This window comes from Simochromis diagramma, unplaced genomic scaffold (genome assembly GCF_900408965.1).
Source record: "Simochromis diagramma unplaced genomic scaffold, fSimDia1.1 OVJJ01000433.1, whole genome shotgun sequence".
Taxonomy (NCBI): Eukaryota; Metazoa; Chordata; class Actinopteri; order Cichliformes; family Cichlidae; genus Simochromis; species Simochromis diagramma.
Genome location: NW_024387031.1, coordinates 3812003 through 3824634, shown reverse-complemented (window position 1 = coordinate 3824634; position 12632 = coordinate 3812003). Strand labels below are relative to the sequence as shown.

Sequence of the window (12632 nt, the reverse complement as noted above, 5' to 3'; positions counted from 1 at the left end):
CTGGCAAGTAAGACTTTTGCCTTTGATCACAAACAACATGCAATAAACCAACCAACCCCTTCGTGACCATTTGGAAGCTTTTACTCCAGCAGTGCTCCTGGTCCAGCAACTTTGGAGAACTGGTTTTATACAAAGACTTTTGAGTTTCAAACATTTCAAACTGCCGACAGTCTGTTATCTGAGTCTGTGTTTAGCCTAATTATGAAAATTGTAATACAAGCTGAAATATCCTCACCTAAAGATGATTAGTGTTATTGAACTGCTTTGGTCAGAGTTCCTTATTCTGTCTTTCCATTGAAACCATGTTCAGATGACACTTTAATCAGAGGCTTATCCTAAATCAATCTGCAGCCATTGTTCACCTGTTACACTCATGCCCGTGCCTCAGTAACAGAACATTGCTGACTAAGCAGTCCTGCAATTGTGGCAAACGTGGCATCAGACCAACACGACAGAGTCAGGAGTCAGACTGTTATTCTAATCACAGAGAGGGTTTCTCAGAGTCAGATCGTGGCTATACTTATAGCAGAAATCAGAGAAGAGAACTGAGGGATAGGAAAGGAACTTCATCCTAATAACACAGTCTGCTAAAGAAAGGAGCAAAGACTGACTGTTTGCTAGCTGAAGCCGCTTTAAGGTGAAGAGGATGTCTTTATTGAAAAAGCATCATCATGAGTTGATTTTGAAACAAAATCAAATCAAATCAAAGAAAAAAATCTTTTAAAAATATGGTTCATGTTCTAGAAACCAGTCTGAGCTTTGAGACACGGAGCTTTGTTATTCTACTGAAGACACTGCACTGAGGTCATAAAAGATGGGCGTGGTCAGCAGCAGCACTCGGGCAGGCTGTGGAGCAGCAGCCTGTACACTGACACAGGCATGATGGCTCCATGTTTTAAACTCCGAGCTGACCATCTGAGACTTATTAGACCAGAAAACGTTTTTGTGAGTCTGTGTGAGCTGTAGCCTCCATTTCCTGTTCTTAGCTGACAGCAGTGGCACCCGGTGTGGTCTTCTGCTACTGTTGTCATCAGCTTGAGGGTTCAGAGATGCTCTTCTACAGACCTCGGTTGTAACAAGTGCTATTTGAGTTTCTGTTGCCTTCCTATCAACTTGACGCAGTTGGACCTCTGCCATCTACAAAGCATTTGTACTCTGATATTTGTATTAACGAGAAGCCGAACAGGTGTACCTAATGAAGTGGCCATTAAATGCAAACCGTATGACCTCTGATGCCTGGTGTCCACATGCTGTGGTCGGTGTTTAAGTGAAGCCACGTTACCTTCTCTGGTTAAAATGCTGCTGCCAAAGTAAAACACTTCCTGTCTGAGATTAGCCCAGAAACAAGTGGTCTGCAGCTGCATCTCACACACACACTTTTTTTGAAGGTGGTGTGACACTCGACTGCACTCTAAAACATAGATCCTGCTGTGTGTGGCCAACGCGTCAGACTGCAGAGGAAGGCGAGAAGAAACCTCGCTGAGCTTTTTATTCTGTGCTGATCATCTTTCTGATCTGATCTGAACCCTGTGTCTCCTTCATCACTGCTGAAACCACAAAAGAAGAACTTCATGAACATTTTCCAGACCATGGAGGCTGATTTTCATCGGTAGCTCACCAGCTTCAAAGACCCAGATGCAGCAGGCAGGCAGGAAACACATGTGGAGACTTCTCTTTTAACCTGTTCTTGCACAGTCTCATGAATCTTTCATTCCATTGGGTTTTTTCTGGATGTAAACTCAGTGGTGCTGGTCCACTCTATGCTGGGCTGTTTGCTTCGTGTGTAATTCCTCACTTTCCTCCTTTTGTTTCCAGTATTCTTTGGCGTTTCCTGTTAACATTCACTGCTGCCGTGACTTCAACACTAAGTGGGTTTGTTTGGGTCAAAATAAAGAAAGTGGGTAATTTCTATTGTTCTGCGTTCTTGAATGTGAGTTACACATTTAGTTTCCTGCAGTGAGAAGCAGATTAAAAATGCCCAAAGCTGACTCTTGGTCTTGACAGTTAAATCAGCAAAATTCAGTCTCAGCAAAAATAACTATGAAGCATTTTTATCATCATCTGTTACTGCTGCAGGTCTACATGTGACTCTTTAATGTGAACGCTCAGCAAATGTTTGGATGTGATATGCTGCCATCTTGTGGGAAAACACAAAAGCACACATAAAAGCTGCAGTGCCCCGTGTTCAGAGATGATCACATGTCCAAAGCGAGTCCCAAAGAGCTTCTGAACCGGTCAACAACGGTTGACCTGGTGACCCGTAAATGTTTGGTGTGGCAGAGTTCACGAGGTTAGAGGAAGCCCAATGACAGTCAGCGCGTGCTGTTCATCTAATAGATCTTTGCCACTTTGAGGTGTGTCTCCTGCTGCAGTCTTAATTCTTCTCCACAATGATGCAAAGCAGAGGCCGAATGGCGGCCAGTGTCTCCTTCATCTGGGAGGAGCCAATTCACTGTAGAGGACCAACTCCTGTAGCAACCTTACCTCTACCTAACAGAAACATCCTCTGAACTTTGTTTTAGTCATTGTGAACTAGGGCTGTGCGATATGACCAAAATCTCATATCCCAATATAAAACATCTATCGTCCGATAATGATATAAAAATCACAAAAATTTAACATTATCTGTAAATTCTGTGAATCTCGGGCAGCTGAAGTGTTTCCAGCTGGGCGTCGGGTGTCTGGTGTCGAGTGTTTTACCGATGCATGAAACTACACATTTTTAGACATAAAGTTGTAACGGCCGCCGTTTTCTTTGCGAGTATTTATTACACGGCGTGGAAAAGCCTGTTCTAAAGTTTGAGTCTAAGGTTTATTTTTTAGCACCTGACGGCTCTTTTTTGCTTCTCATCGGTAAATACTCTGCATACTCTTTCACGTGATTCAGTTTATTTTGAAAAGTCTCAACAGGATCTTGAGCTTTATTGTGAAAGGTTTATGTGGAAAATAAACAAGCGGACACGTGATGGTGTTACCATCTTGTTGCTAACAACAATGCATAAAAACAAGTGCTTGTCCATCCATAGTCTGGTTATATTAAATATAAGAGAAAGAGAGAACTTTAAGAAATTAATATAGCCACTACAGTGACCATCAAAACGATGAAAAAAAAAAATATTGCTATAAACAGTTTATTTTGCAACACCACAAAACAAACGATAGCGTTAAATGAAACGTTAGTCGTTTTTATATCATCATCCGATATATATCGTTATATCGAACAGCCCTATCGTGAACCTTTTTTTCCTGAGGTAATTGATTTTACTGCACCAGAAAAGCATGAATAACTTATGTGATAAAGTTTATTCAAAACTGTGTTGAATCAGTCAAATGTATAACAGCAACATTTTTCTGTGATCATCACACAAGAAAAATCTGAACTCTGATTTACATGAATCAAAGAAAGAATGAATCAGGCACTTAGCAACAAAGAGTTTTTAAAAAAAAAACAAAAAACATAGTGATAACAACAATAATAATAAGGTCATTCACAATAACTGAACAGTCAAAACTGGCTCCCAGTTAAAATAAGACATGTGACATTATCCAAAAAAAAAAAAAAAAAAAAAAAAAAGCACAGAATGTTTAAAAATAAGAAATAAATTAGACAAATGTTAGCAGGTTTTTAGACAGTAGCACTAAAATTCAGTGAGCTGCAACATCATTTTGTTCCAAGTTTTGTCATGAGGACCGCTGACGGCTGAATTATGAAGAAATCATAAACAGACAGCCATCCCCTCCATCTTACAGTCTTTATTATTACAGGAGCAAGAGCTCCAGTGGTTATTCTTTATGTTAATGCTGACAGGTTTAGTTCCTCAGGAAACATGAAACCAGTCAGACCTTTGGGGACTGACTGAGGTGCAGGACTGTTTGAATAACTGAAGGTTGAGATTTGGACTCAAGTGGAGCTTAAAGCAAAACTAAAGAGATTGGTTTCTATTATTTCATTAAGAGTATTCATGTGATTTATTTCAGCATATTTATGCATCTCTGTCATCCATGTTTAAATCTATTTTCCTTCATGTGAGCAGATCATTTCATACCTGTGATAATAATAACGTCATATTTCGACATAAAGGCTTCGCTTTTTGCTAATTAGTTTTTCTGTTACTGCAGGAGATGAAAACTATAAAAAGTTGATGAACAACAGGAACTTCAGTAGCTTTTCCAGCAATTAAAAGTAGTTTTAATAAAATTTCAGCTCCTGTAAAATCGTTCTCAATGGTTAAAAAGCACGATAAGAGGTCCAGCAGATACAGTGACGCAGTTTGTGTTCATACAGAGTGAAAGAAGAGCAGCTTGGATGCATCTTAACGTGGAGAAAACCTGTAATTTCACTAAAGAGAATGTTTCAGTGCATCACTGCGCCTGGTTTCGTACATTGCTGCAGAAGCTCATGTTCTGTGTGTTTCATCCCATAAAACCTGTTTTTGTTGTCTTTTCTTCTGATTATTATCCCACATCTCCCCTCCCTCATTGGTGAAAACTTTTTTCATTTCCCAGTTTTAAAACCATGAGGCTCCGGCTGATGGCTCAGTCTGAGTGGATGGAGAGCGTGACTTTGAGGCAGCCCAGCTCTTTGCCCTGACTGCCGAGGACCCCCTGAACCCGGTAGTCCCCGTTAGTCAGCCAGTAGGGCAGATCGATGTTGGGCAGGTAGAAGATTGACTGTGGCAACATGTATGAACCCTGAGAACAGAGGGAGAGTCATGCTGTTTCATCATGTTTAAAGGTCACAGAGCTCAGGGCTCATGTTTCATCCCTAAATGGTTTTCTACATGTTTCAATCCCAGCTACTGAGAAGTGATCTGATTTGAAATCAAAGACTTACAGCTTTGAAGGGGCAGTGGCAGGGTAGGCCGTAGGTGTGCAGCGGTTCGGGACAGTCCTGGCCGGGCGGGATCAGCTGGCTCAGGATATCGCAGGCGTCCTTATAGTGACAACTGCCCACCTCATCCAGACAGGGCACCTTCACCCAGAAACCTGCCACCTCCTTCTCCAGAGTTACATTTAGCTAAAGATTGAGAGGAGACAGAGAAACAGCAGCACATGTGTTAAAAATGCTGCAGCGTCACCAGCGCCGTGCCGCAAACTTAACCCTGTTGAGAGGAAACTGTGATACCCGACATACTTCCATATGCCTTTATCATAGCTAACGTGCAAGTGCTGGGTATTTGGTTTTTAATTTAAATCTACAAATCTGCAGGAAGCTTCAGTTTATTGCCTCAGTGTGTGCAGAGTTTTGAAACTCCAGTTTCCTCAGCTCTCCACATAGCAGGTTCCTTCATCAGCGTGAACAAGACGCAACAACAGCCACATAAACATGTCAGAATTATTTTCAATTTTACAAAAGTATCATAAAAATAAGATAAAATAAAGAAAAACATCAGCAGGTTGAAGCAAACGTAAAAACTAAAAGCAGCCAAACATGATGCAGTGACCTTTGATTTGGTGAAGGTAGAATAGAACTCATCACCACAATCGCCTCAGGTTAATTACTCACTGCAGTAAATCCAAGAACTGTAAAAGAAATTTGAGGAGACCTTGAAGAGGATCATAATCAGAGTTTTGCAGTTCACGCTTATCACTGCACATGTGACAAAGAACAAGTTCTGCTGAGTGATAAAGTTTCTTTTCCCGTTGCAGACGCATGACTGCCGCTTTACAGCTGAAACCCCCCCCCAAAAAAAAAAAAAAAAAAAAAAAAAAAAAAAAACCTCCAAGTGCCTCTCACATCCTTAAACACACCATCACCATCACTACTACATCATGTTACACTACTCATTACATTACCTTCTAGCTGCTCTGTAATAAACTGTGACATAATCACCAAAAAGCAATAAAAACCTTTGGCCCCACACGACACAAATTCCCATCCTAATAAGGACACACACCATCTTAGTTTTCAAATATGAACACGGAGCAAAGATGAAAAACAGCAGGCTTCAAAGCAATCGTCATGGCGATTCTACTTTAGAAACAGACTGCTCACACTGTAACAGGATCACTGTTATCTGCTGAAGATCAGGTGTAGCTGTGGGCTGTCTTTGTGTTAGAACGGTGTGTGTCTGCATCAGCAGAATAATCCAGATAATTCACAGTTTGAATTTTACCGTCACGCTCGTCCTTTCATGTGATAAAAATAAAAGTAATGTCCACCATCGTCGTCCTCCCTGCACACAAACTGAAATCAGCTGATCGTAGCCACGTATGCATGAAGAAAACAACGTGGTTGGTGGTGTTTTGTCTCTCTCTTGGTTCGCAGTGCAGGTAAAGAACTTTGGTCACACAAGTAACCACATAATTGTAACTGTGTGATGTGATTACTGACTTTAGTCCAATAGCTCATTATATTACTGTGATCCTGAAGAATGTAATGTGTCACTGTGTATCAATCGTACACTGCAGTTTTTAATATTGCTGTTAAACATTAGAATATGGCTGTGTCTAGTTTGCAGAATGATTTAAATTTAAAAATCTTAAACCTGTAAAAATAAATGACAGCCCTAATCCGGGGGGTGTCCATGTGTAGGCCTCACAGGAGGCAACTGGTTGTCTATTTAGTTATTTATTTGGTTAATATGTGTACAAATAAACCGACTGAGGAATGAAAGAAAAGAAAACTGAATAAAATCCAATAAAACCTGACTGCTCTGTGCCATCAGGTGTTTCTTCTAAATGCTTTATATATCTTGGCAAACCGGACAGTATTTTTATTCCTCTGTATCAAACACAGATTGGAAACAGGAAGTGGTTTTCATGCGTGCTTCTAAGTAAAGTTGAAATATATAAAGTAATAATACCTTTCTAATATTTCTCTCTCCTCATTCTGATGACATTAGCTCATTCATCTCTCTTCTGGACCATTTCCAGTTCTTTATTTGGAGCATGTGACCATGCTTCACAGACAAGCTTCTGTTTTCAGTGTACCATGTAACCCAAACAACATTCTTAGTTTAATTTCATTTTCCAAGATTAAAGACTAATCAACTGCTTCAAGTCTACACCACAAGTTGCACACACATTCTGTAGATATAGATATATACATGAAAACTTGATGTTTTTTAATTTTGTTTAAAAGTTTTTCTTATTTCTCTTGTTATTTTTGAATGTTCAAAATAAATTCTATCTATCTATCTATCTCACAAGTAGGGATGGGTATCATTTAGGTTTTATCCGATACCAGTACCAAACCGGTACTTTTGAAACTGTGCCGGTGCTTAAACGGTGCTCGAACCGGTGCTTAAAGAATGAAGAACACAAACGTTGTCCAAAAACCTCTCATGTTTAGCTGTTTTTTTGTAAAAAGATAACAATGTTAGCCTTTTCTGCAGCTATAGGGGATTTATGGTATCACTCTTGGCTGGAAGCAGTGCTTAATCAATGGAAAAAACACCAACTTTGTCCAAAAACCTCTCATGTTTAGCAGTTTCCACTTTTTCTTTGGTCATTTTAGCCTTTTTGGCCAGGATGAAGGGAGTATCTGCCACCAAACAAGAAGACAGCCGCATGTAACTACGACAGTGTTTGCTAGTTCACCTTACGTGCATTAAGTTAATAACATGGTTAGCCTACTCAACGTAAATTACACACGAACAACATTAAGCTACTGACCCAGAGAAGAACGGCTGCTGCTGCCGTCATCATCCGTCATCATTTCTGCTACACTGGCAGGGCTAGGGGCCAGGACTCTAATCTTCCGGTTTTTGGGGGATGTTGCTAACTCCGGGTCCGATAACAGGCACCACACCCACAGTAGATGTGCTCGATGTGAGCTCTTGCAGCAAGCTATCAAATACGGTGCATTTCTCGACTTTAAAAAAAAACAAAAAACAAAAACGCTATGCGTCGCCAGGTGTTTCATCAGATTCGAGGTGTTACCTCCTTTGCACAGTATCACCTTAAAGCACTTGTTGCAGGCTGCTGAGTTTGCATCTTTTGCTATGAAGTACAGCCAGACTTTGACCGCTTCGCCTTGGGCGTTTTTAATCTGTAGCTCTGCTCTAAAAGAACGTACGTACCTGGGCCCGCCTACTATCCTCGGAAAGGTAAAATGACTGGCTGGAATCCGAAGTGTATGACATCTCAGGGAAAAAAAGCACCGAAATGTGCGCTGCTTTTCGGTCTGGTTACTACCATTTATGTCAGAACCGGTGCCCATCCCTACTCACAAGTGACTAAAACCAAGACCCTTTCACTCCACATAAACTTTAACTGTCAAAGTGAAAGTACACGTGGGCAATGAAACAATAAAATGAGGAGCTGTTTCCTCAGGGCCGAGGTCTAACTAAACTCAATAACTGTTCAAAAAAAATACTCAATAACTGTACTCGATTTAGGGATAGGCACACTTCATTGGGACTTTGTAGGATTCTGACAGACAGTTTGGAACATCTAAACCTGAAAGCTGCTTTTTAGCTCGCATGAAGCTCATGAGGATCAGCGGCAGATCCAGACAAGACGACTTTTTGCTTTGCCAAATAATAAGAATATTATACCAGACAGTTAAACCACTGTTGAGTAACCTTGTGCCTGTTACTTAAGTTAACCCTGTGGAGGATGACACTGCTATAAACTAGTCAGGTTTTTCCTAACATTTCAATACTTAACTAAAGGAATAAAGAGAAAGAATCTTGTCCGTTCCATCATCTCTAAGTTATTCAACCCACTCATTAATTAAAATCCATCAAGTTATTCATCTCAGTCAAGCATCAACAAAATATCCTCTATTTTGCCTACAAAATACAAAGAGTTATAAATAGAACTGGGCAATAGAACGATAACGATATGTATTGCGAAATAACTTTTTCTCGATAGAAAAATTAAACTATTGCGATAGACCTCACCGCTCTTGTCCTCTTAAAAAAAAAAAAGAAAAGGAAGAACAGCCAATCCAAATTAAGTAGCGCAGAGCCGAACCAATCACAGCCGCAGCGTCACGTCACGTGACTTGTTACGTACAGCCCAAGTGCCAAGCCGCACATGTGTATTTGTTTGGAAGCAGCCAGTCGCTGTGCCACCCGGTAATGGAGGAAATGAGTGTGCCGACTAGAGAAAAATCAACCGAGAGCGTGACCGAAGGTTACCAAAGAGAAAACAGATGATGGTTCCAATGCCGGAGAGATTGTCGAACGGAAGAGCCATAGAAGTTCCGTAGTGTGAAGGTATTTCGCCTATTTCAAGTCTGACAAAAAAACAGAGTAGTGCGCACTGTAAATTGTGCCGAAAGAAAGTCTGGAAATACAATAAACCGGTGCATGCTCAATCTCTGACTGGAAGCGCTAATTCGTCATTCGGCTTTTGTCAGACTAAAGTAACTGTTAAAACTGTTTGAAAAGCTAAACTATACAACAAGGAGAGATTGAGAATTTCCTTTTAGTTCTCAGTTTATTTGATATTGACAAAAGTTAGTCAATTTTGTCTGTTCTTCTGTAAAACAAACTAAGATTTATTTTTAGAATTAATATTTTGTTTCTAAGTGGAATTGACAATTTAGTAGTCTGTTTTGTTTGTTCTGTTTTGAAACTTAAACGCTTTAGCGGCTGCCTTTTGTGTAGTTTGCAATATTTGCCTTTATTTATCTGAAAAAGTCTCGTGTTCCTTAAGTACATCTACCCTGTTGAACTTATTATGGGAAATAAATATTTAAATCAAAACAAGCTGTTGATTATTTCACATTTTACTTGTGAGCAACGGCACATTTAAATCTTACAAATATAGTTATTTGGCTTATATCGTGATATATATCGTTATCGCCTGAAATGAAAAAAAACATATTGTGATATGAAAAAATCTTATATCGCCCAGCTCTAGTTATAAGCAATATTAGGCACAGTTTTCTGATGAGTAGGAGACTCACAGTGCACATTTTAACCTTGAGATACTCGTTTGTGTTTGACCACCTGCCCAGGGTGTAGCCCACCTCTTGCCTGATGACAGCTGACAAAGGCTCCATCTCAGCTCAACTGGTTGATCCGGTTAATTTGCCTGTGTGTGTTTGGAACTTGTGAGTATGTGAAGTGTTCTGAATGCAGCTCGCTCTAATGAAAAAATTAAACAAAAACCATTTCAAACTGGGAGACATTTAATCCCTTTGTTCACTGTGGCTGCGCTAAAAGGGAAGTGCTACATAGTGCTAAAACTAACAAAGTACCCTACTGCTTCCTTTAAAATCTGCTCCTTTTGATGTTAGTCATAAATGAAAAATTATTTGTGAAACTCGACTGAAAGCATCCTCATGTCACTGCCATCCATAGATAAGCGTACTCACAGACAGAGGAGCGCCGAGTTCAACGGCCGTGGACCCAGAAGCGGAGGCTGTCAGATCACCTGGGATGGAGATTGGATCTGGAGACATGGTGAGGGTCTTCAGCACAGCTGGAGCATCAGGCGGTCCGCAGTTCTTCCAGTCGAAACCCAAAACCTGCAAAATGCATAAAACTATGTTTAAACCTCAGATATTTCCCATCACGGTCAGAGCGTTCCCGCATTTCCGTACTCCAGGAAAATCAACTTGTTCAGACGTGAAAGCTGAGTGACGCAGTCCAAACACACAGCAATCAAGGAATCATTGGATTCACGACTTTCATGTTTGTTTCTTGGATACTGTAGTGTTTTTCCTTTTCGTTTTTTTTTTTATTTTTTTATCTCTAATGTTTCCATTGTGGATCCACTCTCTTCAGCTCAGTTTGTGTTTCCGGGTTTAGTTTAGAAGAGCTGTTACAGCTCGGTAGTCTCAACCCTGGACCTCGCCGAGCCCCCACACGCACGTGCAATTTTAAGGCTCTACGACGACTTCGGCAGGTTTCACGGATGAACCGTCCATATTGAGTACGTGAGGTCTCCTGAAACAGCACAGTGGGAGCTTCGGTGTGGATAAATAAAACCCGCACAGAGGCTTTGGTACCCGGCGGGATTTGGCTCACCCGTACGTTCCTGACCTTCTTCCACCCGAAGGAGCCGCAGCTCACCTGAGCTAAAGCGGCAGCTACGAGCACCGTTACCGCCACACGTTTGTCCATCCTCACGTTTGTGGCACAGTTCCACAGTGCCTTTAAACAGAGCGTCGACGGCTTATACCTTGCAGCACTTCCGTATTTACGATCGCGCTGACCGTAGTCACGTGACAAAACAGCACGTCTTCTTCTTTATATTGTTTATTGGCGGTTGCCAAACAGCAAAATGGTGCATTACCGCCACCAACTGGTGTGGAGTGTGGACAGAAATGGAAAAAAAAATACACAATTTAAATCCTTGCAAACAAATCAGTCTTCCTTAAAAATTAAATAAGGCCTGATAACTTTCACTTCTCGAGTTCTTACGAAATAAATCAAGCAAGTCCAGTTTCACTTTCATATCAGCAAGCTTTTCGATCAGTTGTCTTCTTTCAGCATCATATTTCTGACAGTGCACTGAAACATGCTTTATTATTTCTTCTTCTCTATTGCAGTCACACTTACTGTACGATGTTTTCCTATTAAAAACGACATGCTATTCAAACCAGCGTGCCCAAATCTGAGTCAGGATATAATCGTCTACTCTCTCCTGTTCCTTCCTGTGCTTCTCATTTCGCCTGTTTTCCTTTGGATTTTTCGCCTTTTCCTGTCTTCTTCCCATTGCTTTTGCCACCTTTCTTTCATTTTGTGCTGTATTTTGCTCTTAATCTCTGTCCTACTGCCCTTATCATTTCCCTTAATTCCATGATGCGGTGGTACCCATAAGACAGTGACCATAAACCCCACCATAGTAACTCTGTATAACTGTTTGGTGAATCTCCATCAGAACATCAGGTCTGCAATCTGAGTGACTGTCTAGCAAACTAGCCAATGATGAGCTAGGATCTAAGTGTATCACAGATCTCAGTGGTCTTGGATCTTCAATCCACTGGACAGCTAACAGTATTGAAACCATTCATCACATCCAACCTTTGTGGGGGGTTTAAACCAGGAATTAAACACTGCTGTGAAAATTCAATGGTGCTCAGATGTCAGAGTGAAATTTGGATAAAAAAAAATAAAAGTTGTGTTTGTTCTCTGTGCAGTGAAATACATCCAAATGAAAAAGTTGACTATTTTCTCAGTAAAGTAAGTATTTTTGACAAAGTCTGTTCAAAAGCAGCAGAAAAGATTTTTATTTTACATATAAAAACATCCGAACACAGAGAGACAATGCAGAAACAGGAGGGGAGAGCAGAGGTGGAGGGATGATCTGATATCCTCGTGTTGGTGTTGTTCCCAGACCATCATGAAAATGTTGTTCCAGGTTCAACATTGCAAGTGACCAATCACATTGTTGTGACGTTATTCTTTTGCGCGCCAAGCCATTCATGCATTTATGAAATTCCAATGTTGCAAGGACAATATCAATTCTGCTTACTGTTTATTAAAGGGTTAGGGTTAGGGTCAGGGTCCGTTGATCGGCGGACAGAGGCGGTTTCACGTAGCTTAAGTACAGTTTTTTGTTTTACGCCGGTTTTTCCCGAAGTTGCAAAAGTATGACGTCACAACATTCTGATTGGTCACTTGCAATGTTGATCCTGGAACAACATTTAGTATGATGATCTGGGAACAACACCAACACGAGGATATCAGATCGTGCGAGGTGGAGTCTCACACTCATGTACCTGACCT

The 12632-nt window shown here is 40.7% G+C and overlaps 1 protein-coding gene across 1 annotated transcript; it reads right to left on the bottom strand.

Moving 5' to 3' along the window:
• Positions 1–3288: 3288 nt before the first annotated feature.
• On the bottom strand, positions 3289–11136 carry gm2a (GM2 ganglioside activator). The gene is made up of 4 exons (XM_040043169.1): positions 10929–11136; positions 10274–10426; positions 4835–5017; positions 3289–4692 (listed from the first exon to the last, which is right to left on the bottom strand). Exons 1-4 carry the CDS (start codon positions 11022–11024, stop codon positions 4537–4539), a joined length of 588 nt encoding a protein of 195 aa, XP_039899103.1. The 5' UTR covers positions 11025–11136; the 3' UTR covers positions 3289–4536.
• Between the last annotated feature and the right edge of the window lie 1496 nt (positions 11137–12632).